The 27,411-nt window shown below is 41.0% G+C and overlaps 1 protein-coding gene across 2 annotated transcripts in view; it reads left to right on the top strand.

Annotated features, from left to right (window-relative positions):
• The window catches only part of LOC124412395 (paired box protein Pax-6), a 42,059-nt gene extending 15,127 nt beyond the window's left edge, over window positions 1-26,932 (top strand). For both annotated transcript variants that reach the window (XM_046892230.1, XM_046892231.1), the window contains 8 exons: window positions 8,107-8,359; window positions 8,768-8,948; window positions 10,938-11,214; window positions 15,569-15,733; window positions 16,159-16,241; window positions 19,663-19,889; window positions 20,359-20,615; window positions 26,497-26,932. In XM_046892230.1, coding sequence (XP_046748186.1) covers window positions 8,107-8,359; window positions 8,768-8,948; window positions 10,938-11,214; window positions 15,569-15,733; window positions 16,159-16,241; window positions 19,663-19,889; window positions 20,359-20,615; window positions 26,497-26,585 — 1,532 coding nt within the window. In that variant the 3' untranslated portion in view covers window positions 26,586-26,932. The remainder of the gene's footprint in view (window positions 1-8,106; window positions 8,360-8,767; window positions 8,949-10,937; window positions 11,215-15,568; window positions 15,734-16,158; window positions 16,242-19,662; window positions 19,890-20,358; window positions 20,616-26,496) is intronic.
• The last annotated feature ends 479 nt before the right edge of the window (window positions 26,933-27,411 follow it).

Below are 27,411 nucleotides of genomic sequence, written 5' to 3'. Positions count from 1 at the left end.
TTATTATTATTATTATTATTATTATTGTATTTCACGAATCCAATCTTTCGACCGATCGCTTTATATGCACTCTCAGTATTAACATACCTATCGACGCATATTAATTATTATAGGTATAGCTTGTAACGCATCATACATCGTATCCCGTCCATAAACGTACCGCGTGGGTGGACGGACGGACATATTCCGATCATAGCCCGTCCCTCGTTTGGAAACGACGTTGTCGGACAGCCGCGGTATCTCGCTTCGGATTCTATTTATTATGGGGAAATTACACAGCGACGGGACGCGACGCGACGCCAGCCGTCGGCTCTAGCTAGGCGTCGCGTCGGTGTTAGTTCGATAGAATCAACATGGCCGCTGGCTTTCGTTCCGTCCTTCGTACGACGCAACCTCCACTGCAGATCCGGCAATTATACTAGGTACTCGAAGAGGAGAATTTAAAAAGACTTTTCAAAGTGCAGATTGTAGCTGAGGAAAATTTTAAGAAAAAACAAAACACACGGAGAAAGAATTTTTTTGAGAAAAGAAAAAGTAAAAAAAAACAACAACAAAAAAATGGCACCTGCAGCCTTTTTCAATTGTCATCTTCGCCGCATTTATTTTTAGACTGGCTTATTATGGGTTATTAAATTATAACAACTCCAATTTTTTTTTCTCGTTTTATATTATTCGTCCGTATTATATACCGACGATTGTCTATAGGTATCTAAATTGCAGAATGGATTACTCTACAAAAACAATTTTTGGCAGCATAGTCACCTATCTCATTAAATTATTATACAGGGTGATTCAGTACCCGGGGACCACCCAGCACTGCCGGATTCCTTGTGAAAAAATAAGACTAAAATTTACAGATATTATTATACACGTTGATTGCTTTATAAAGGCGTTTATATGCGGTTGACGTATTATATATGTATAAACTCGATTCCCGAGTACAATTATATCTTCAAGTGCGAAGATAATAGGAGGTTGTTTCAAATCGAATATACATGTTACGCCGATGTCTATAGTAAATTTGCAAAATACGTCTGGCCGAGAGCTAATGCCAGATGTAAATTTATGCGATGAGAAATTTATTTACGGAATAGGTACCACCGTTGCAGATGTTCCGCTTTGTTCCGAGATATCTCAAATTATACAATAATTCTTGAATATTATATTATAATAATACCTCTTCTCATATTGTTAATAAATATGCATAAGCATCGACACACACACTCACGCACATTAAGAAAGTGAAAAGAAGAGACGATATTACCTATAATTTAATTCCGTTTCACGAGATATTTCAGAAACAAAATTAAAGGCTGTATTCAATTAGTTAAAAATTCAGGCTGCGTTACACACGAGATAAAAAGTTTTAGCATTAAACGAGATGGTGGTATAAAAAGTTTGAAGGATCGATATTTCGAATGCAGGCCGATATAGATCACGAAATTTCAAACATGCGGAATTAAATTAACGAAAGATGTGCTGTTAATAAATTAACATTTCGAACAATTCATCTTTCGTTATTTTATTTTCGCATGTTTGAAATTTCGTGATCTATATCGGCCTGAATTCGAAATATCGATCCTTCCAGCTTTTGACCTCCATCCATTGAACGATAAAAAGATCGAAAAATAAACTGGAATCACTACAAACTGTTGTCTGATTAATTATTTATTTATACCGTATAAAACAGAAATCTGTCGAAACGTTGTACTTATACAAGAACTTTCCTATTACATCTACACGAATTTCACCCATTATACCCAACACACTTGCACGGTCAAAGAAAAACTCAGGATCATCAGCTTAGCTTGATTATGACTTGACCGAATCAATATATATATATATATATATACACACGGTATACAATATGTAATTGAAATTGGATGACGGCTATAGTCGGCTACTTATGGCACCTAAGGCACGTAGGTAGGTAGTTAGGTACATAAGAGCGCGGGAAAGGCTTCGGTTTAAGAGGTATAACGTCAAATCGGACAAGCGAGTCGAACGCCCTGCGGCGTTGCAGGTATAATAACATAGCTGCATAGGTGGACGTGGACTATATATATGTATAGGTGGAGTAGGCACGAGGTGCATAGCGGGTTGAGGCGAGGTTGCGGTTAGCCCTTGTCGACCCTACACACGCCTTTTAAGGCTTCTGTAGGGCGACAGCCCCTGCATGCCTCCTCGCTGTCGGCAGCAGCAGCAGCAGCCCTTAGCGACACCACGCCAACTAGGTATGATAGTGTAGGTGTAGGTGAGGTTATGGCGATACATGCCCAGTTATGCCAAAAAGCTGGGAAAAATAGCAAAAATATTTGATTATTTTTTCATAGCAATAGAAAACGATTTTCTTTTACCTATAGAAGTTTCGTAGACACATTATGGAACGTTTTTTATATCGACTAGCAATAAAGCGTGGCAGAACGTTATTTTTTTCCGCACGTTTTGCTGTAGTTATTATTTATTCGGTTTGTTAAGACGCTTTTATAAGGAGAAAAAATTATAACTTTACTTTTTGCTAATGAAAATATATTTGAGATTTTCTTTTCAAGATTAAGATTAAACACTTTTCCATGCATCGGTTGAATCAAGGATAACTTTTGGTATTATTTTAAAATGAAAATTTTTCTTAGGGTTTTTTTCACGACCTCTAACAGTCATTGCTTACAGGAAAATTGTTGGAAATATGAAAAATGAAAAAAGTAAAATAATAATTTAATTACTTTTGAAATCCCAATGTTCTTGCAAAAAATTCTTGGATAAGAAAATGATAATATGAGGCTTGTAGGACGTGTTCAGTTGGCATGGAATGCCCCATACGCATCGAGATTAATTATTAGCCTGAAAGTGTGAAATCTCTAATTACTTAATACAGTAAATAGCGGATTATACGGTATATAAACGATTATCTCGTATCCCGTGCCGGTAAATGACGCCGGCTGTACATACGTATAATATCGCGCTGTATACATATGGATCGGAGATTATGGAAATGCAAAAATCACTGGACTGGGCGTAAGATTTTTTTGACAACTTGTCAAGATTAGGTGAATGATCATCGACCCCGAAACTCTTCTATTTCCTAACGTTATACTTATTTTAACGTTCTTAATTTATTCCTTCGAATTAGAAAGCAGAATAGAATAGAATAGAATAGAATAATTATTTATCCACATCAATATTGGATAATATTACAAAAGTAATCTAAACATTAGTTAGTTACCAAAGTACCTAACTAAAAGAGAAAGACGGAAAGAGGAAAAGAGAACACACCGCAAGTGGCTTCTTACCTCGACACAATACGTCTAACCCGCAGCAAAGATCAGTACATATGTATATAATATATATAATATAAAAGTTGACCCCGACGGTGACGCCTGCACCCTCTTGAAGACCTCCGGGACCTGCATGCACCGCCTCTCCGCAGTAATCCGAGACTTCAGCCGATGGCCTGGAGGCTCTACTTCCTCTTGCGCCCTGCATTGTATAGTTATTATTGGAATCAAATACGGAGGGAATTTTCCTAACACGCGTCCACTCGTTCATCTACAGATCTATATGTATTATACATATATACGTATATAGATATATGCCCTGTGTAGAAAGGCGCGAGCAACGTCAAGGACCAAGGGCCAAGGGCCGTGCACGTCGGCGTCGATGCAACCCCTCCGGGCCCTCGGGGAAGAGGCTTAAGCCAGTTTTAAGACGCGGATTCTCAAATATAGCGAGCTATATCGAATCGTGCAGCTACGTATAGGTAGGCTTATACACACATGCAGGGAATAACGCGGACGGCTTATTTAATCCGCATGCCGAAAGTCGCGGTAAACCCTGTATAAAAGCGTCTGGTTGTGATACAATTCCCCGCAAATATATATGTATATGTTTTTTTTTTCTCATGGATGATTTCACCACGTGGTGAATTATTCACAGGGTTGAATTATCCTCGACCCTTGTTTCAACGTTGGAATAAATAGTTGCAAAAAAGCGGAGGAACTGTTTTCAATAATGGTGAATAATTTTGCTCCGTGGTCAACACCAATCAAACAATATCGAAAATTTGAATGACGCAAGTTGGGATACATACATTGACAAGGCGAGACGAAATTTTTTTGCAATTCGTGTTTCAAAGTTATTGAACTCTGCTGTTTTTCATATGACTATAATGATTTTCGGCTTACTTCGTTCACTCTTAAAAGATATCGAGAGACTGAAAATTTTGATGATTATTAACTGTTTAGAGTGGATGAAAATTGTTTTTTTTTTTTTTTAAATAGATTCTTCGTCAATAGTTACGCATTTGCCTTTTATAACGTTACCGTAGCATAAGATTTCTTTTACGTTTTTCGCACAAATCGTGGGGATTCGGTTGGCAAGCTGAACGAACTTAAAACTGTTAGAATCGGATTAAAAAACTCCCGCGAGTTTAACTATTCTAAGCGTTCCGATTGTAAAAACGCTAACTCGTAAGGTTGCTGTTTCATTCGAGTTGACCATCGTTGGCGCATAAGTAACATTGCTGAAATTTTTTAATTTTACCGTTTTTTGTCTTTTCGCAATTTAATTATTTTTCCACGTGCTCCGATGCGATCATTGATCCCTTCTGGGAGAAAAATCTCGTACGTATATATTTTACACTGAATTAAAATTTAGAATTAAATTTTCTTGCGCATGTATCTCTTCTATATTACCGCGGATATTGTTTATATACATGATATTACATATTTACACAGGCGTGATTCATATCTTCAGCTAAGGAGGCAATTCATTCGCGTTGATGTCTGTATATAAGCTAGATTTAATCTCGGGAGCTCGTGCACCAAAGTGCAATGTTGCCAACTTCGCAATTGCATATCTGCACAAGAATACTTATCCGGGATTTATGAAGTATAATGAATTATTCATGACAATGTGTGGAAATTAGCGGTTGCATGTTAAGTGCAACATTTTACACGGTCATAGATTTTGAGAAACTTTACACGATTGCTTATATCGATACTTAATTATTCTCATTATTCAATGATCGATTTACAAACTAAGCATAAATTGCGTGTGGATTGTAAACAGAATGAATTCTAATTAAGTATGAGAAACTTGAAAAACCTTGATGATGACGGTGTTCAAATACCTAAATCTAACAATTCTATAAAACAAAAACGAAGTATATCAGAGAAAACGTGGATTGAAAAAGAATTTGATATCATTCCATCACTGGCACGCATATTATTATATTCTCAATGGGATTAATGAACCAGCAAAATGGCGGCACTTTATTTTGATTAAATTCGTTCCGCCGGCTTGGAGCGGAGGTAAAATTAGTTAACTGTTTTCCAAAATTTTAAGGTGGCAGCGTTGAATTATAATTACCGATGTTTAATTTTGGCAATATATAATATATATATATTATTATCAAATGTACGTATTACACGAACATACGGCGACCAAAGCAAGGTTTAATCTAGCTTCAGTAAATCTCTGCACGTCGCTAAATTGCGTTGAGTTGCGTCAAACGTAATATAGTAATTACATTTCAGGGATCTATGTGTGCAAGCTCAATTCAAGGACTAATTCAAGCTGAACCAACTCATCTGGATCACGTCAATATATGCCTCAGTGATAATTTTATTTACCTCCACTCACCCTTGTAATCATATAACGCGTTGTAAGAAAAAAAACACAAATCACTTGCCCGAGGGTTGGATGGTTACATGCATACTGATTTTCTTCTTCAAGAAACTCGTTACTTGTCACTTATATAATAACAGAATCGACTGACAGTGGAATTCGCAAATCTTAAATACAGCGTTAACGAATTTAATGAAGTTCCTGAAGTTTCAAATCGTATTTTCTTTTCCTTCCAACTATTCTTTACGTTAACTTTTCGGATATACGTTATACATAACCTTGTCGTAAATTTCGTAACATGCGTACCTTCGTATCATTTGTTTCGCGAATCTGCGTAAAATATAGCATAATAATAAAGAGCAAAAAACACTGCGCGAAACGTGAGGCGATCTTGTGCGTTACACGTTAATTTATCTTAAGATTTCGCGGGCAAAAGCTAGGTGGCACCTTCGTTGCTGTAGGTACATACTCGTACATGCCTGTAGGTAGGTTAAAGGATACAGGCGTCGGGACGCGTCGCGGAATCTGTGTTTCGCGAAGTCTGTAGCTGCTGTAGCCACTCGAGTGCCGGGAGCGTCGCGTCGCCTGGCGTCGAGGCGCGGCTAGGATGGGATTTAATCTGTGTCCCGTTTCACGCTCAGCGAAGTGGAACCTTTTTAGCCCGGTTCGCGGCGCGAGTCCTCGCACTTTTCGAGCCATGCTGCAGCCTTCGTTATCCTCCCTCCCTCCCTCCCTCCCTCCCTCTTGGCTTATTATAATGGATACGCGGTGCAGTTAATGCGCGAAACCTTAAACTGCACCGTCAGGCTCATGGTGTAAAGGCGTGATGTGATGTGATTTGATGTGATTTGATGTGATTTGATGTACGTACGTGTCCTACGTGCAACGCGAATCGCAGGACCATCCGACATGTTTAATTCCTCAGCGTTTACTCGCCCATCTGTGTAAGTTGGTGGTACTTTATGGGAGCACAGGTATCCACATGGAATGTGCCTTTTGACTCTCTATCTCTTTACACCGTGAGGATGGACCACGTCGCGCAGACGAGGTGCTGTTGCAATTTTATTCAAAGGAGTTCACGCCTCGGCGAGTCTTGTAAAAGCCATTCAAATTTACATTACTCCCACTATTTCTTCTTCCGTGTTTCCGCTAAAGTGGGGATCAATTAAATTTTGTTAATTGCAAGACGCGTTTGATGACTTCTATTTTTTCACTCGACAAACTCTCTCTCTAGCTTCTTCTTCCTCTTTTGTCAGCTAAAGCTATATGCTTACAATTCTTCCGGATACGTTTTCTTACTATTGTTATTGTTAGTTATTCTAACATATATATGTAACGGAGAATTTTTGTCGGGCTTGGGCAGAAATTGACTCATAACTTTTTATCGTTGCGACGGTTCGGCCGGGCTTTGTCGACCATCTTTAGCCTACTGGGTGAATAAAATTTTTCACAGGACAATTCTTTACATTTTCGTATTAATTATCTTTAATGTGATGCGAGGTTCCGTTGCGTATGCATTATACGACTTTAACATAATCAATAAATTACGGTTGATAGCAATTATAAAATTTAGTAACAGGTAAAATAAGCTAAATCATAGAAACAATAGTACCAAACCTAGTAGGTAGACATAATAGGATGTGATGAGATTGCTCACAAGATTTAACAACCCTGAACGCGTAGGTGTTATTTGTTCGCCATTTCAGGAGGAAATGATATTATCGAAATCGTTCGTGATTATCGAGAAATCGATGTTGTCGCAGAATTTGGAAGGATAAATTTTCACCCCGATAATCGCTAGATACAAACAACGAGAAATTAATAAGATTTTGAATATCGTGATACTATTGTTTTTACTTGACCGATTTGATTCGACTGTTAGCGTCGATGTATTTTCGAAATCAAATGTGTGTCCTAAATTAAGACTAATCAATGTCTTCGTTTTAAATTTTTGAACGGTGACCTGAAATCCTATTTCCTAAATGTTGTGATGATTTTCCTCCATAAACTTTATCACAGTTTTTACAATTTACCCAAAATACAGTATTAATTTCATCAAGAGTCGTTGTGATAATTTTTATTGATGTGAACATTTTTTTAGTAATGTTCGTAATTTTATACGTTACATCTATTTCTTAATCTTGTCATAATTTCTTGATTTTTATATTAATTTTAACCAAATTAATCTCTTATCTGCAACTGTATACTATCCGAGACAAATGATTTGATCATTTCAGATTTAGGTGAAAAATTGCGTCAGTTTATTCAGTTAGTGTTAGGGCCTCTAGCGATACTCCTCTTTTGCAAATCGGGATACTCGTTTATTCGCCTAGTTTTATATCTACCACTTAGAACTTTAACGTGCCAGTCAGTTCCAATCGTAACATGTAATGGCTGCATACTTGAATACGAATCGAGATAAACTCTTGCCAGCTAGTCTGTATCTTATTCCTAAAACACGTTTCCACTAATTTTTTCCAGAAGAGGACCTGATGCACGGCGGGGGTGGCGGTCTGGGGGGCGGCTCGATGGTCGGCCAGAACTCGATCTTTGGATGTTCAGCGGCGGGTCACAGCGGAGTTAATCAACTCGGCGGCGTCTACGTCAACGGAAGGCCTCTGCCCGATTCGACGAGACAGAAGATCGTGGAGTTGGCTCATAGCGGTGCTCGACCCTGCGATATATCGCGGATTCTCCAGGTCAGCAATGGCTGCGTATCGAAAATACTCGGAAGGTGAGATCATGCCTTCGGTCACTTTCTAGCTAGAATACTTTTTACACTCTACGTTCGGTGTTCCACTTACAAACGGCGTCGTGATAGTCATGCTTGCTGTGATACCTGTTGGATTGTTGATACGATGAATGTCAGGACTTTTCATTGATTTGAAATTTCATTGAAACTTAATCAAGTCGATGAAAGTTAGTTAAACGTATCAAGTACCAAGCTTGTCCAACTAGGTACAGATCAGTGAGAGTAAAGAAGAGTTGAATGTCCCGCTTTACAATTATAAATCGAGTTTATGCATAAGTCAAGTATCTTGACCCGCAAGGGAAGTTTACTTTTAGGAAAGCTCGTTCATTCTACTCGTAACTTCCTTTCTAAATAATGTCTGATCCGTGGATGACTGTGATAATTTTGCAGGTACTACGAGACCGGTTCAATAAAGCCGCGGGCTATCGGCGGAAGTAAACCCAGGGTTGCCACCACGCCAGTTGTCAATAAGATCGCCGATTACAAGCGCGAGTGTCCCTCCATATTCGCATGGGAGATTCGGGACCGGCTACTACAGGAAGGCGTTTGCAACAACGACAACATACCCAGTGTGAGTATGCTTGATATATGTCTTGTAACATCCAGGTACCAGGTAGGCAATTAACACCTTGTGGAGTCAAGTCATTGCAAAGAGACGAATTAATTCCCTGCTGGTTCAGTTGGATTAATCAAGTGTGAATCATACGAGCATGAACAGTTAGCTGCAGAGAGATATGAGCTTGGACAACAGGATCATCGTCCGAGTCTCAAAACGTTACAGACTACCGTCAATTCGCTGCACGGTGAATCGATCATTGACTATACATACGCGTGACAAAAGGGATTGTTTAATATCACAACAGTCTCAAAGTCTCCCGGCACCGACGTCTAAACCCCACATCATTCTATAAGGTATACAATCCCGATACCCGGAACGTGTTTCGGACGTTGATGGGCGCCACGCGGTTTATTACGCGCTCCTGGATCCCGAGGAGGGACAGCCACGGTATAATGCGCGACGTGCAGGGTGTAAGTATCCAGGGGATGAGGAAGGCAGCCGCGGCATCGGGAGGAGAGAGAAGGAAGAGAGCTCGGAGCTCGGGGGTAGTCCCGGGTGGTGGTGGTGGTACCTACCCATGCCTACTTGTCTATCGGATCCAACCACTCGACTCGACCCTAATCAAAGTCTCGTCAATGCGATCGGCCGGGGAAATCCTCCGCTCCTGCAGCAGTGGGCAGGGTAATCGGTCCATTACTCGGACCTCGCATTGTCCACTCCGACCCTGGCAAACCTGTGCAGCAGTTCCTCCTCGCCAATTCGTGCAATCTGTTCCAATGGTCCGTCAACGGGGCGACGAACCCCAGCGCGGTACATACAAACAATCGTATCCTTCTTATCCTTCCCGCGTCCTCTTCCTGCCGACTATGTAAAAGTCTTTCCTCGGCGTAGTGCACTGTAGTCGGGTGTATTCCTTATATTCGTAGGAAGTTGGGGGCTGGCGTCGTTATCTCCCTTCAGGAGCGATCAATCAGCCAGTCTCCTGCAGCATCACGCATCGCGGTAATACGCGATCGGTTCCCGCTGCACAATCTATAAGCCTGCGGAGGAAGGTCCTTGTACCGCTAGCATCAGCCACTCGATCTGCCGTCGGTTTCCTCCCTTCTCTTCACCCCCGCGTTGGCGTAGCGGCGGTGCCGGAATCGGGCTGAATGGGACCAGTTAAGCGTGTTGTACAATTATTCGTGACCAGCCGTCCGCGTAATGGTCTGCATGGATGCTCTGCGGGCGTTGTGTATGTCGGCGGTCGAGCGCTCGTTCGATTTTTCTCTCTCTTTTCTATCCAGCTTTTTGTCGATCGCCGTTTTCCCGGCAACCAACCCCCGATGATGCTTCCTGGCGCCATTACGTACCTACTCTGGATTCAAATCATTCTCCGCGATACTCTCTCTTCACACGCGACATACATTTATGGATCGACTGCTGGCTGTGCAAGCTTGTATTCGATGACGTTCTCGATCGACGGTAGTGAGCGACGTTCGTCGTTCACCAATCGTTCAAACCCTTCACCGCTTATTCGTAATTAAGATGTGGTTTGCACCGAGAGGTTCTCTCGAAAGGACCTGCTCGTGGCGCGCGCGATTTAACTCGCTTAATTTTGATTGGCTGGTATCCGTGCTCGAAACTTGAAGTAAACATTCGTTGAACGGAAAAAAATTCTCTAGAATCGACAGGTTGAAAAGTGACAGTCAACCATAAACTCTTGTTTATTAGGAATAAAACCTAACGGAAATCATTTGTAAAGACTTTTTAGCAAATTCTTAGAAGAATGCGTTAAATTTTTTCTCTTGCCTTGTAGTATTCAACTCGTCTTTCCAAAGCTCAGATTTCCTCTCATACCGCTTTGAATTGAATGTCATGAATAAAACGATCAGAATTAAGAGAAAGAAAAAAAGTAAAAAAAAAAAAAATAGGAAAGCGAAACCAAACGGTGTAAAAAATCAAAAAAACACATAATTTTACAAGCACGTCGTGACCAAGTTTGTTTCGTCTTTGACGCAGGTCTCGTCGATCAACAGGGTGCTGCGCAACCTCGCTTCCCAAAAGGAGCAGCAAGCGGCGGCGGTCCAGGCCCACCAAGGTGCAGAGAGCGTTTACGACAAGTTGAGAATGTTCAACGGACAAGCCGCTGGCTGGCCGCCTGCTTGGTACTCGGCCACGCCGCCTCATCATCCCCTGGCACCCGGACTTCCATCTTCAGCCGCTCCCGGATCCGGTCAATCCCTTCTGCCGGGAGGTCAGCTCCATGGACGGGACGATTCCCTGCTAAAACGGACCGGTGAGTAAGACTTTTTATATAGTAACGGGAAAATGCGCAAGGGGCGGGGATGAAAGCTCGGAATTTTGGTAAGCGTTTGAAAAAACGTGCGTAAAACCGTGCTTCAAATTCCCCGGCGAAATTTCACATTCTTTAATTAAAATCCTATTAACCGCGTCTTCAGCTCCGGCATACGCTGGGTATGCGTGTTAATTATTCAGGCACGCGTTATGAAATTCAACCAAAATCTGGACCGCTGCAGCGTGTACCCGCTAAATAATAATTAGGACCTAAATCGGCCCGTGTGTCTGCAGGTATCCACCTTACCTTTTACTAATAGGATAATCAAACGTTGGTCATGCGGATCGGATCTCTTCGCGGCTGATCATTTATCCACATGTGATCTTTTTCGATGTCTGTCTAATTTATACATTAGGGTGGTGGTTAAATGAGTTTTTATTTTTTGCTGTGAATGTAAAAAAAAAAAAAAAAACAAATATCCGATTTTTTCAGATTTTTATTTTGAGTACTGAGTCTCCCTGCTGGCGTTTTTTTTGTATTTAATTTTTGAGCACTGTATAGAATAGAATTCATCACACATCTTATTACTATACAATCGAAAATAACAACGATTCGAAATTCAACGGAGTTTTAAAAAAGTATAAAATACGACGAAAATACACAGCTTCAAAAAATGATTCAAAAATAATATAATGAATTAAAACACCCACGACTCGTGTTGAATATACGATCTACAGGGAGACTACGGGCTGAGAATAAAAATCTGAAAAAATTATGGGGCAATTTTTTTTACATTTGGAGCCGATTTATAACCATCCACCATGATCTTCCATTTAACGACCAACCTAGTGTACCTACATATGGGTATATAAGAATTTTATGTCTCTCTCATGCAGCGCTTGTATGCATGGAAAAAGGACGGTTTTCTTTCTACCGTTACGCACAATCACTCAGAGGATTGCGAATTACACGAGTTTAATTATGATCGTAATTCAGGCATCGGAAAAAGCAAGGTTAATTTAAGAAATCAGGAACTGGTGCAATTGATTTTTCTTCGAGGCACGTCATCTCCTTTGAACTGTCATGTCGTTGAGATATCACGATATTAACGTGGGTAGAGTTAAATTATTTTTTCCTCTTTTTCCAACTAGTTTAAAGCTTCATTTCAATTAAAATTACTCTCCAAGAAAGAAATTATTAAATATTCTTATCGGATTTTCTCCACGATTAGGTGTGTATATACACGATTCTTAAAATTATTACAGGAGTTCCTTCCCAGCTTAAACAAAAAACAAAAAACAAAAAATTACAATAAAAAAAATCAGGTACAAATACATTTCGAGGCGGTCAGAACACACAACACTTGCACACTCCGCAAGCACTTTATCATCCTGTACCCAATAAATTTTCCTAATGAAGCGGCTCGCCGTGTATCACTCGCGCGGTGAAAATCCTAGAGGATATTCGTAGCGTTCTTCCCGAAATTGTGTAAACTGGAATGACTCCACCGCGTAGATACCTACATACCTATCTGTACCCTGCCAGGCGGCCAGAGGGGATGATTTTAGAGTCGGGTCGCGGGGCGGCCGGCGCGGCGCTCGGTTAGGCGGTAAGCAGCTGACGATCGGCGTCAGGACGTCGGACGTACGGACGCGCGGAGGCCTGCAGAAAGGCCTGCAGATCTGACAAAGGGGCGCCACCCTGCAAGAGGGTTCGGTGCGAGGAGGCGGAAGGTAATCGCGACGGGCCTGCCTGCCTGCCTGCCTGCCTGCCTAGGGTTGGGGGTTGACAGGCGCTCGGGGGCGCCTCTCCCTCTCTCTCTCTCTATAAAAATATATATATATATATATATATATATATATATATATATATATATATATATGCTTGGGGTATACGCACGGTGCGCCCGCAGGAACCCCCAACGAATCTACGTCATCTGCGAGCCCACCTAAATAATTCAATAATATGTCTACCTAACAGCTACCCGCGCTCCGCTTCTTGATAACCATGCACATTCGGAATAGGTACATATATAAATATAAGCATAAGCATTTGGGGAGTGTTGGAATAATCGTGGAAGTGCTTTTGTTATAATAACCGCGTTTATTTTACACCAAGTCTAAGATTCTTATTCAGATTCATTTGATATATTATATATATGTATAATACAGTATATGTATTGGGAATTTTCGCGGTTAAAGGTCTGATGCGCCGGTTGATAGGCAACCGAAGCTACATATGAGGTAAGCTTGCTAAGCGTAAGATGTAACTTCGGTTGCCTATCTGCTGGCGGAATATCGTTGGTCGTAGGAAACTTCGCGATAAATTAACGCTATATTTTGGCATTTAACAGATTTTACAATTATTCTTTGGCAGAATATACACGGATGTTGGTAACGAATTTCCCGAAATGTCGGGTCAGGTTTTTCGTCGAATTTTTACGTTCTTGGACAAAGTTTTTTTTTTCAAGTATTTTAGACGTACATATACCTAAGTGCAGTTAAAACAATTTCGGGTGGTGAAAATGTAATTTTTTTCTTAAAATGATGACTGTAGGGTAAATCATATGTTCTAATAATATCAATAAAATATCAAATCAAACCGAATTCTTATATGCCTCGTGTGAGATTTTGTAAAATTCGAAACGAAATAATACTCAGTAATTATTTTCGGCGTAATTATAATACACGAGATAATATAGTCGCGACCTTAATTGAAGATACCTCAAGTGGCTGCTAGGTGCAATAATATAGGGCGTTCGGGGCTTCCGGAGAAGAAAATGTGTGGGAACGGGCGCAATCACTCCCTGAGATTCTTGCACAGAGAATCATTCGGGATTACATCCGTTGGTTAAGCACTCAGTCGTCTGTGAAGATTTACTTGATGTCCGACGTTCCCATAATAAATGTAACACGGTAGAATTATACGTACATTACTCACGTATAATTATTGATCCAGAGTATTGTTCAGTCGCTGTGAATAGCTATGTCGAAAAATTATTTCTGCAATTATCAGGACGTAGGTTTGGTACGCAATTTTCAATGTCGCAGAATTATTTTTGTCCAAATCTAAATTATCTACAATCATTTGCTATTTTATGGACAATTTCACTCGGTTCAAGTTTTCGAAACTTTCACAAAAATCGTACTCAACGTTGCGGGAGGTTTGATTTGTACGGTTTTATAAGTAAGTCATCTTAGATATATTATTATAACACCTCGTGCACCTTGTGTATATACCAAATTCTTTTTTATTTCTTCTTATTATTATTCGATGTCTTATTTTTTGAATTTTCACGTATTCCGATCAGCTAACGGACTATATAATGCGATTTGACTCGCGTATAGGACGCGACATTCGAGGAGCAAAGATGAAACTTGAAACGCGCTTAGATTGAGGTCGGTCGAAAAATAAATGTGAAAAAAAATGTACGCGGGGAGAAAGAGAGCCTTCTCACAGCGCAGTAGACACACAATGTATATTACACTGGACTTTTATTTATTTATTTATCAGTTTTTTTCTCAATACTTACCTAATATATTTTACCGATCGTCATAGTGAAAAAAAGTCGCTGTCTACAATGATTCGTATATCTATAAAATAATACTCCCTGTTTACAATCACGTAATAGTTTACTTCATGTAATATAATAATTAATTAGCTGAATAATATTCAAGTCTTGGTTAAACGAAACAACAAAGTGTTATAAAATAATTTCTTACATTGGCGATATTTCGGACTGTTATAATTGGCTTTCCAAATGCCTATAATCGAGCCATGCGAAAAGCCTGCGGTTTATACCTACTATAGGTATTCAGCGTTCACGCATTATGCTTGTTGCACTAGATACACGCCGCGGAGGTTTGGCTTATTATACCCATAAAACGTGTACACTTGTAGTAGACAGATGTATTGTACCTACAGTTACGGGATGTACAATAGACACGGCTTTGGCTGTTAAAAACATGTCCCGTGTACCGCTGTTCTGTTGAACTAGGTATAGGCCTGTATATACAGGGTGTGTCGTTTTATTGACTTTCGCATTACGCGCGTTAAAACGTGCGACAGCCGGCTGCACTGCAGCAAGCTCGATGTATACTGCAACGACGAAATCTCGTTTAAAACAGCGCCGAATTATTTACCGTAAAATAATATACGTATGCCGGTCGGAAAATAATTTCAATGGTAAATTTTACGGAGGAAAAATTTAGGGTTGAAATTTTTTTTTTACACTTGTTAATCCTCGTTGTTTAAATTTTATCTCATATATTTTATGAATCTTGTTCTTATATAATAACGTATAACTCAAGGAAATGAAATGAAAACATCGGTTCTCCACGGTATTTGTTCACAGATACTGGATCGCTACTCTCTCATCAACCGGAAAGCACTTCCGACGGTAACTCGGAACACAATTCATCCGGAGACGAAGACTCTCAGCTAAGGTTAAGGTTAAAAAGGAAGCTACAACGCAACAGGACATCTTTCAGCAACGAGCAAATAGACAGTCTTGAAAAAGGTAAAACTACTCCGACAACCTATCGTTACACATATAAGCCTACAGTTTACTGAGAAGATCGAAATCTTTCATTGATTTGCCTCGTTTTATATTTTCCAAGGAAAAAAAAATGAATTTTATATTATACTGATAAATTTACCTGCACTTATTCTCATCGTTCAATATATCTGAGTATAATTTGTTACCATTTATCACAGTATCTATACTATTTTCCCAAAAAATGGTGTAACAATCTATCGTAGAAGGATTTTCAATTATATTATCAGCACGCTCGAGTCTTATAATATTGATCTTGATTGGAAAAGAGTTGTTGAAACTTTCACGTTTAACTTAATCATTTTGGTATCAACGTGTTTTTCCCCCTGTTCCTTTTTCAACGATTTCAAACGACACTTAACGATACCGAATTTTTCCGTCCGTTCCAGAATTCGAGAGGACGCATTATCCGGACGTTTTTGCGCGGGAGCGTCTCGCCGAGAAGATTGGTTTGCCCGAGGCACGTATCCAGGTGAGTGTGTGCTGTGTGTGAGATCGCATCGAAGCCAGAGTGAACAGCGCGAATAGTTATTTTCACCCCTAGGCAAAGCCAGATATTACGTGATCCTTGCACAGCATCGACGCAGGCGGTTATCAACGCGCGATACTTCGCCACTACGAATTTTGCTGTTTACTCCACACTCGCGTGTCTCTGCGAATCCGACGATTTCAAGTTGCGAGTAACCCGCGAACCTTCGAAACCAAATTATATCGTGGGCGATACCAAAAAGTTTTCCCTTATAAAATCGTGTACGTGAAAGAATCAATTTTATTTTGGTCCGAAAGATCTGGAGGAATAAGAAATAAGATATGATTTATAATAACAATGATAGGTAGTTGGTGATCTTTTCAAGTAGTGCGTAAACTAGAAGAATAATGAATAGGCTGGGATCATTCAGCGCTTGGTCATAGCTAAATTAATTGTTGAGGATAGCGATGTGTGAGTGTGAGGTGGCTATGCCCAGTGTACCTTGTGCCTTCGGCCATCGTTTATACGGCTTGTCGGTCACGCTGGAAGGGTTTCGAAACGGAGTTTGACGCGTGGAGAAGGTAATGGAAGCGATCGAGTTCGGAGGTCCGCGTTATGGTTTATGCTACGGGGTACGTAGACTCGGAACGTACGTCGAGGAGGAGGGTAGGAGGATCGCGATGCTGTATGCGGCGAGCAAACACGGCATAGAGTGTAGAAGAAGGGGGTGGGGGAGGGGGAGGGAGAGGGAGGGATGGAGGTAGGCGGGCAAACAAACAAACAGTGCCAAGACCCTGTTGACGCGTGTTTTCAAGCTTCGTTGGCTGTTATTGATCTTGCTAAGTGTAGGCAGCACAGCCTGAAGGATAGAGAGGAGGCTCGAGAGTTGCGCCAGGGAGTAAAGGAGGCATGCTCCTGGCGTCGAGGAGGAATGGCGGGAAAGAGGGACGGCTTCGAGTCTCGTTGAGGGCGGCGAAGGGAGAGAGGTAGAAAGAGAGAGAGGGTGAGAGAGAGAAAGAGAAAGAGAGAGAGAGGGAGAGGGAGAGGGAGATCTGGCTCGGGCTTGGGCTCGCGGTGAGAGGAATCGAGCAAAGCCTAAGAGGGCTCGGACGCAACCATGGCAACCGGCCTGGCATCCCACGGGACCCGCTACTCCGATTGGCCTTTGCTCGGCCTGGTTTCCACCTATATCTCATGGTTATACTGATTTCGCGACGCGCACGTTATCTCCTACGAATCTCCCTCCTTATACTCTATAGTTCGAACGCAGCTCTTCTCTCTTCTCTCTTTACTCTTCTCTCACGCAATGGCCGGCTTTGGCACCGATAAACACGATTATAATTTCGAGACTCCGTGGCTCTCTCTCTCTCTCTCTCTCTCTCTCTCATCTCTTTCATCAACCCCTTTTAATACTCTACCCCGTTTTCCCACCTAAGTGTCTCTAAGTAAGCGAACGTCAACCGCTTTTACACGGTTATGATAGACGTTACCATCGTGTAATTACGTTACGTACATACTACGCATATACATATAGATACTTAGCCTAAAGGTCTTAATATTGTTCTCATTATTATTATTATTATTATTATTATTACCGGGGTCATCCACTGGAGGATATAAATCTTGTGTGTAAGATTTCAAATATTTCCGCTGATGTGAGTGATGATCATGAGTTACTTAATTTGCGATCATTGTTTCAACAAATTTTATTCGGCAACAACGTCCGCCTGCGTCTAGTAAATACAATACAAATGAAGCCTAGATTTTTCATTTTTCGAGATTTATATTACGGCAGAGCAGGCCGGTACTCGCGGTGTGTATTGAGAATCGAAATTCGTCAACGTTATCATGGGTATGCGAAATAGTAGAATTAAACATTTTGATTATATTGAAATTGGATAGCTCTCAAGCTTTGTTTGAAACGTGAAACACAGCTCCCAAACCGAGTAGAAACAAAAATTATAACAGCCGTTTTGGGAATATCGACATCGTGAATTAGCCGCGACGAGCTAATTTTGAGCGCAACAATGGATCGACCGAAGAGCGAATGTGATTGCATGGTGGTTGGGTGTACGCATATATACCTACCTTCAAATGTATAATAAGGCGTCGTTCGAGTATCGCGTAACGATCTGATAACTTTATACGTGTAATACCTACTGCGATTAATTTCAGGTATGTTATCGTAACGTAACGCATTCACCTTCGTAATATCTTAGCTAATAAGCTACAATGCACTGTCTCAATAGGGCCGCAACAATACAAAAGAGGGAAGCGATTTTCCAGGAATTTACACACTGTTAGAAAAATTTTACTAAATATAATGTCCCATCAGGTTCACTTTATGGTTGAGTTATTTGTTACATTTCTATTAGTAAATGTGACAAAAATCATTGTAATTTTAACATTTAATTTGTAATTTATACTTCTTTTTCACTAGTGATACATTAAAAATGCTTAAGTCAACCCAATAATTTTAGTGGACCTGCTGGGACATTTTTTTTCTAACCATTTGAGGTCTTCCACCGGTTACCTTTCACCTTCAGAAAAAGTTGCAAACTCTCTCATTAAGGCCAGCCTTTCAAACACGCGCCTTTCATTATTTTATCAACATATATTTTTTTTTATACACGATTATTCGTGTAAACGTTTTACACGAAAGATCGTGTGTTCAAATGGGAATAAGTTTATTATTTATATGGTAAAAGAAATGACAGTACCAACTCATTTGCTTCGCGGCTCTATTGAGAAAGTGCACTGCATTACGTGTATATTATTCAAGTCATTTGTTTATTACCGAAAAGTAGCACGTGGTAGTATTTTGGGTTCACATCTAACAGAGAGAGAGCATAAGAATGTTACGTAGAGTTACTATGGGCGAAGGGGAGAGTCCCATAACGATAAAAATGGCGGTACGGGCTACCCGAACGATGCTTTATACAATTCTGTCTTGCGTGTACAAATGATGCGATCGCTCGGTGATGCAAAGAGTACATGTATATATTATATTAGGATGGTTCTTATTTGGGCCGTGTCGGAATTTTTATCGCGCTTCGTGTAAAATTTTCCTAAATTTAATGGTTTACAAGATATCTTTTTTTTTGTAGAGCGTTAAATTTTTTAAAGAGTAGTCAAAGCAGGAATTTTCATATAGTTTTAAAGTAATTTTATAAAACAGTTTTCTTTGAAAAAAAATTTAAATGCATGCACTTTTCCATATGAAATTCGACCATTTGTCAGGACATGGAATTTTTTTTGGATTCAGCTGGTTTTTTTCATATAACATGATTACTTTTTGGGAGTGAGCGCGTAGAAATTTTGACATGACTGGAATAAGAACCACCCAAATGTATATTTATAACGAGATTATAATTAATCAGCAATGTAATTTAATTTTACCGTTCCGTTTTCGCTTTTCTTGCAGGTATGGTTCAGCAATCGTAGGGCAAAGTGGCGACGGGAAGAGAAACTTCGTAACCAAAGGAGAGCGGCGGTAGACCAGGTTGTCGGCGGTGGTAACGGGGGTGGTATAAACGGATCCGCACCACCCGCAGCCACCCCCGCAACCCCCAGACTTCCCCTCAATGCCGGCTTCAACGCCATGTACTCATCCATACCCCAACCGATCGCTACGATGCCCGACACTTACAGGTTTTTATATTTTTCAATAATTTATCTTAAGAATATTTTACAAATTAGTTATGTTATACGTTGTTCAAGTGTCGTGCAGCGCTTGTCTCAATCCGCCAGAGTAAAAGGGAATCGATGGAGATTAAAGTTGTTCCTGCGTTATTAATTTGATCATTTTCACTAAATATTACCATCGTTACAAATTCCACAAATTAGGTCAAAAGAAAAGAGAATAAAATCGAGTCGTTAAATTCTTCGTTCACTTAATTTAAGTCAGCTAAGCTGATGCATGTATCATAAATTTTTGCAACGAAAATTGAAATTTATTTTACAATGACGAGTCTCTCAGGAATAATCAAAAAAAAAAAAAAAAAAATGTATAAAATTAGTCACACAAATTGTGAAAATTTGAAACGCTTTCTCACCTTGATACATTTTATTAATTCCTAACTTTTGTATATTTTCATTCTGTATTCCCGTATCCCCGCAGCTCGATGTCCGGAAGTCTGGGCGGGTCGATGGGCGGAAGTTGCCTCCAGCAAAGAGCGGAGGGTTACCCGGCGTACGTGTTCCACGAGCCACTTCACTCCCTAACGCAATCCTATTCGCACGCACATTCCGCGGCGGCCCACTCGCAACCGCATCGCGGAATACCGACCTCCCATGGGGGAACGCCGACCACCCCTGGGGGACAGCCGGCAGGTCCTGGAGGCGCGACGTATCAGCCGACGACATCGACGGCGACCGGTAAGTCTGACTGAACACCTTTTTGTGCTCTTCACATTCGCCAACTCAATCTAGATCCATATCTATATATGTATGTAAATACATCTGTGTGATGCGAAAGAATCAAAAGATCACGGCAGTGCAGCGTCTCCGTCCATGCATGCGGAAGAAATCGAGATTGCCGAGACCATGCGGAGGGAGGGGGTGAAAAAATGAAAGGAGGAAATACGCCAACGACAATAGCTCGGCGTTTGATTTCTTTTTTTTTTTTTTCCTCCTTTTATCATCCCCCGGTAGTTGGTGTTGTTTTTTTTTTGTTTTTTTTTTTTTTTTTATCTTTCTTTATTTCAATTTATTTTTATTTTTTATTACACCAACCCCTCTGTATTATTGATCTCGGGAGTAAACTGCGGGCATTTTCCATCCGGCGGTCTACCGTTCGTTGCGCTGGCTATCGTCGTAAAATTGTCTGACTCAACTTAACCTGGATAACACCGCGGTGTTGAGAGTCGGGCGGGTTGCTGCTGCTGCTGCTGCTGCTGCTGCTGCTGCTGCTGTGGTGCAGGATCGGTATAATACATACTGAGGGGGCAAAAAGAATGAGAGAGAGAGAGAGAGAGAGAGAGAGAGAGCGAGGGCGCGAGGGGGGAGGGAGGAAGAGAATGGGGCCTCCCACACTCCAATTAACAATCCACTTTCTACCTCCTTCTGTGCGCTGCACGGCCGTTCGGAATACCAGAAATTTTAACGATCGCCACGAGAGCAATTGCAAACCATCCATCCATCCTTTTATCCCGTCTCAGCTGCCGCTGCCATCCGCCTCTTGTACCTACCCGATAAATAACGATCAATTAAAGTGATCGAATCGCCGCTAAATATCCGTTTATATACGTGTACCTAGTGCTTGGGAAAAAATGACCGGCATTTATAATAACGCGTGTAAGCCGCGGCTTGATTTTCAACTACATGTACATATATTTCATTGGTAACATTCGCGTCGATGATGCGCTGTGCAAGTGATTAATCGATCGCCACTGAAGAGCTGTGTAATACCGTGTAACGATTATTCGATTTGTACTCTACATAGTCTCTTTTTTTTTCACCTTTCTATTCATGCCTCTTCTCGTATAACGCAATTTTACCAACGTTATTGGAATTTTGTACACGCGATGAAAGTTAAATCGATCGCTTTATTACAGCAATGGCGTATCGAGCGGATGAAAGCTCTTATAGCGTTGTAATTAACGCGTCGTATTATATTGGCCTAGTTATACGGACTGATGTACATACGTATGCGGTATAATTAGTTTAATTGCGACGAAGGTATGATTTGATGGTTATTGCGAAACTAATATAATATAATAACCGTGTGTGTTGATAACGTATAGGTATAATATGTATATGTATATATATGTTATACCTCTCGGGGAATAATGGTACAACGTTTATTAAACTTACTCTCGTTTTGTTTCGCACGTTTGTAATTCTTTTGAATTTATAATTATATAACCTGACGCCTGCGCCTGGAAAGCCCACAGGCTGCACATTGTGTTCCATGCGGATCTAAAATAAACGCAACTGTGCAGGTTATACCTACAGCTATTTTACGCATCGCCGCATGCAACTCAAACTCCTCTTCTTCATCCCTCTCCATCCCGCAGTTCCCTGCCGTTGCTCACCTTCGTGCTTGCACCCTCATGCTTGCACTTGCAAATTGTGAGTAACTCATGGCTTACGAACAGGTGGGTCATTATTATCTTGGTAGGTAGGCGGTAGTAGGTAAGGTGAATACGTAGGTATGAGGTACTTGTTGCCTCCGCACCGCGATTTGTCTCCCCTGCACATAATACGCTATAGGAGTGCGAAACTTCGATACAAAGCGTCGCGGCGTGTCGGTGACAAATATCTGTTCGGACGATATTGCGAATATTTATATGAATAATTGCACAAAAATCTGATCACGCGTCGTCGTTGTGACATGTATTGAAATTAGCGAGAAATGTAAATTTTATAACGATTAATTAAAAAAAAAAAAAATTATTAAACAGTAAAAATAGATAAATATACACGCGAGAAGTTAATTTCAGTTATTCGTTGCTTGTAGAATGTTGATTGTAGATTGACAAGAGGAAGTGGGGATGAAACAAAATGGCGGTAGCGAGTGATCAGTCGGAATTCTTTATACGTCTGAAAAGCCAGCTGCATGTGCTGCAGGGAGTGAAAATGTGGAAATTTTACGCATGGTCAACATTCGTTATAACGTTCAGGTTCCAAGCTGTTGTAACGAGCTACCAAAAGTAAGATTCGTATGAGTATGTAACGTGATAATTTCCCATTCAAGTACTCGAGTACTACACCTACGCGTAGCCGCAGATTTTAGACGATTGTATCTTACAAAAGAAAAAAGAAAAACCAAGAACCGAGCTACATCACGGATGAGGGGATTATCGCGCGTCTAGTCGCGCTATAAGTAGTCAAGTTATATGTTTTGTCTAATCTGTACATAGAGGTACGTATTATATGTATACATACTGGGGGGAGAGGGAGGGGGGGGGGGGAGGGTATTATAAAAGCAGAAGTGTATAATAACTGTGGGAGAAACGCGGCCTGGCTAAGACTAAAAATGCGAAGGTATGGGTTATAGACATGCCGCTTATAACTTGGATATTATAACATACCTACACATAATGCAATATATATGTATAGTACACCCAAGCATTACACAACCGCGTGCAAAGAAATTATATTATATATGTATATACATTTTTATTTCGTCATTTTTGATTTTCTTTTTTACACACCCACACACACGCGCGTATATGTACAGAGAGAATCGCGGCGGCGTATATATATAAGGACGCGAATTGTATAAAAGGATTTTAAAACAAATCTCGCGGAGCCAGTGGGGCGGAGAGGAGGTTGGGTGGGCGAAAAGGGCAGGGAGGGGGGGGTGCCGCCGCAGGGTGAATCGAAGAATGGGATGTTCGCTGGTTTTCTACCCCTCGGTGAAGATTCGCGCGGGGCGGGAGGTTTCCATTTTCTATTTTTACTCTTTGTGTCACTCCCCCTATCCGCAATATCATCCCCACCCCTCCTCACCCCTCCCTCATCCCTTCTTTCCCCTCCCCGCCGTTCTCGCACCCTCTCGTGGCCTCCGCACGCCGCCAGCTCCGTTTAGCGAAAGCCGCGCACCGGCGAAGAGGAGAGGAGAACACCCTAGGCTCCGTCGTCCTCTGGTGGAAGCTCGGGTTGGGTTGGAGTTGGGTTGGGTCTCGCCTCTCGCCTGGGCGAGCGCTCAATAACGTGCGAAGCCAAAGGAGGGGGAGGGAGGAAGAGGGCACACACTGTACATGCACCCTGCACCCTCTCCTCTCGTACATATGTACGACCACCGTTATGTACGCCTTGCCTCCTATGCCTATACCTATACCTATATAGCAGAACACGCGTATGTAATACATAACCATGTACCAAATATCCAACCACCCCCTCCCCCCCCTCGAACAGATATTCGCTAGCTCGGCTGTGCAGACGGAGAGCGACTGGCGATACAACGTCTCTCTGGTCGTCTCTTCGACGTTTGTTACACTCCTCCATGTCTTTTTCTTCTTCTTCTAGTTCTTTTTACATTCCTCTTTTTTTTTCAACGTTAATATATATAGGTATGTAGGATAGTTACTTATTTCGGGGATTCGTCTTCCTGTCCAGAACCGTTCCTCCACTTGGCTTAATCGTGCCTTTTTGGCATTCGTTCACCTATATATACGAGTATTTATATACACACATATATATATATATATATATATATATATATATATAAAGGGTATATATGTGTTATATATGTACAGTTCTCTGCAAAGTTCCAGCGTGATTGCGACCAGCGATGGAAAAAGAGACGACGATTTCGCGAAATAAAATATCGTCACTTTTTCATCTTGAGGATGCGTGTACTTTTTACATGTCAGGTACATACCTATCTACCTACGCACTCTTGTTAAAAATTCTGTGATCTTTTTTCGGGTCAGGCGAATTCTACGAAACCGAATGTGTAAAGGGTTTTACATTTGAACTCGAACTCGCTTACCATCGAATTAACACACTTCTCGACTTTGATTACGATTCGGTTGTGCTCGAGGTAATTATGCGTTTTACTTGTTACGTGTATACCTACCGACCTCAGGGATCCTTTTTTCGTTTCATATATAAGCGAGTTACTGAAACACTGCTTGTTTTCATCGGACACACTTGGCGCCGCCATTGTTGCGGGAGTTTTCATTTCGTTGACATTTATCGCGTATTATTTAATAAGTTTGTTTTAACGAACGTATTCGTTGTCGATTTCTCCTGAGGCAATACTTTGATCAATTTTTATTTTCATCTACAGTTATAATACTACTTGAGTACGTACATTTTTACCATTGAAATAGAATTGGCGATATTATTTGCGACGGATTTATGAAATCCGGGAGACGGAATCTACCGATGTTGTAAAAAATTTGACGATCAATTTTGTCAAATCGTTTTGTCAAACTTGGCAGCTTTTGCTTTCAAGCGCCGATTGAAATGGGGGAAAAGTAACGAGATTAACAAATTACTTTCGATCCAATTCTTACGGTGCCAGGATTATAAAACGTTGATTTCCAACGCCATGCGCATACTCCGTAAAATTAAAATATGACGCGTGGATTTATGTGGTCAGTTTTTAACGAGCATCCGCGTTTATACCTTGGAAGAAAACCAGCCTATGTCATACGTACGACACGTAATTATTCGATTACCGTATTTTACGGGTTATTACTGAAGCAATTGTTCTATACACATGACACGACAAACGTTACGTATAAATGCAGAGGAAACGTAGGAATTAATGGATTGAATAGATATGTTTACACGCTAAGCTACGAGTATTAAATGTATACGTATGTATATACAAAGAGGTCTGTGGTATAAAGTGCAACCCTTCGCGTAGTTTCGCGCGTTCGAGTATCAACGGTTATTACTTATATATTACGGTGACAACATCCCCTCGTAATAACATCCCGGTTCATACACACCGATATATACATATATATATAACATAATGTATAATATGAAGTCGAAAATACTTGTCGAGCTGGACCATTGCGTCGCAACAATGAAATATGTGTTCCGTGTACCTTTGCGTAACGTTACGTGCCGGCAGTGATCAATCATTTTCCAACCCTTATACCGTCTCCGCCAAAAGAGAATGAGAGAGAAAGAGAGTGAGAGTTATACAGTCACGGAGTGTCACCCAGCCCACACCCTCGTTCTACACTTTGTACACACAGCATATTAGCCATGCTGAGGGTGCGACTCAAAAAGGGGGGAAGAAAAAAAGAAAAAAGTAAATCGCACGTCGCCCACGTGTGATAAACTGCCGCACTTATACGCGGAGCGGTATTTGTGTAGATATACCGATGAATATAGAAAAGCAAGAAATCCGTGGATGGATCGCTTGGCTATACGTACATATACGAAATTTTCAGAAACTAGATAGAAATGAGGAAAAGTCGAATTCGAAGATATTTTGCAACTCGTTCCAGAGTATGAGAGAAGGATGTTTAAACCATAAAAAATGATGTCCTACCTACAATTTCAAGTTTAGTTCTATGAACATAAGTTTCATCGTAAAAAGTTTGTGCAATGATTTAAGAATGGTTTCACGCAATATTTTTCATAATTTCACAATTTCGTTATACCTACCTACTATCAATTGTAGCTTGACTTTTCTACCTTGCTTGACCGACGTGACAGCTGTTATTCGCAGGTGTATAAAAACTCGATGTTATTGTTGTTATTGCTAGTATTATCGTCATTATTATTGTTATACCGTCAACTTTGTTTATCGTTGTATTTTGGATTCGCAATTGTCTAATTCCAGGCGTGATATCGGCGGGAGTTTCGGTGCCGGTTCAGATACCCTCGCAGACTCCGGACCTCGCCGGCAACTATTGGCCCCGGCTCCAGTGATCACAGCTCTTCGGGTTCCCGGCGACGAGTCTCCTCGTCGGCCAGGAGAGCCCGCCGCCACATCCTCCAGCTGCCCCAGTCCCACGACCGCTGCTCGCAACCCTTGGCCTCGCTGGGCAGCACCCCCAGCACCATCCTCATCAGCACCCTCAGCACTCCCAGCACCCTCAGCATCAGCCAAGTCCGCCGGCAACTACCTCGACACACACGTCCGACGGTAGCGAGTGAGAAACGCGGAGCCGCGGCTACGACCTTCGACCTCCGACCTTCGCGAGAGGCCCGGGTCAACCTGCAGGGTAAACCAAATAATATTTTAAATACCTACAATTACTCGACGTTTTTTGCACGACTCGCGACGGTAGTTTCGCGTCTACCTCGTCGAACGGAGAATACACGACGTTTCACTTTCAGAGATCGACGTGCGTGGTGCAATCGGCAGGTTTCTTTTTCAAATATATGTATATATATTTTATATATGTATGTATTTTTAGTTTTCAGCGCCGATTTTTCTAATTTCAACGAATATCTTTTCCTTTTCGATACTCTAGAATTTGGAAAATTTCGGTCTATCGGTCTCTCTCCAATAGAATCCCGCGATTATCTCTGTTAAAGAATTTGAAACTTATAGGAGCTTCCGGTTATACCGGAAATGAATGGATTTTCAATGTTTTACCATCAAACATATACTTTTTTGCTTCCTATTGCTTTTCCTAAATAAATGATTATATTTTTCCCAGTTTGTACATTTAGTTAAATAAAAGATTTATAAATTCTAGGTTTTTCAGAAAAAAAAATTTCAACTTTTTTTTTCTCAACTCTCAGTTGG

Source organism: Diprion similis, chromosome 11 (assembly GCF_021155765.1).
Source record: "Diprion similis isolate iyDipSimi1 chromosome 11, iyDipSimi1.1, whole genome shotgun sequence".
NCBI classification, from domain to species: domain Eukaryota; kingdom Metazoa; phylum Arthropoda; class Insecta; order Hymenoptera; family Diprionidae; genus Diprion; species Diprion similis.
Note: the sequence above shows the minus strand (reverse complement) of the source record. Positions and strands in the feature narration are given on the sequence as shown.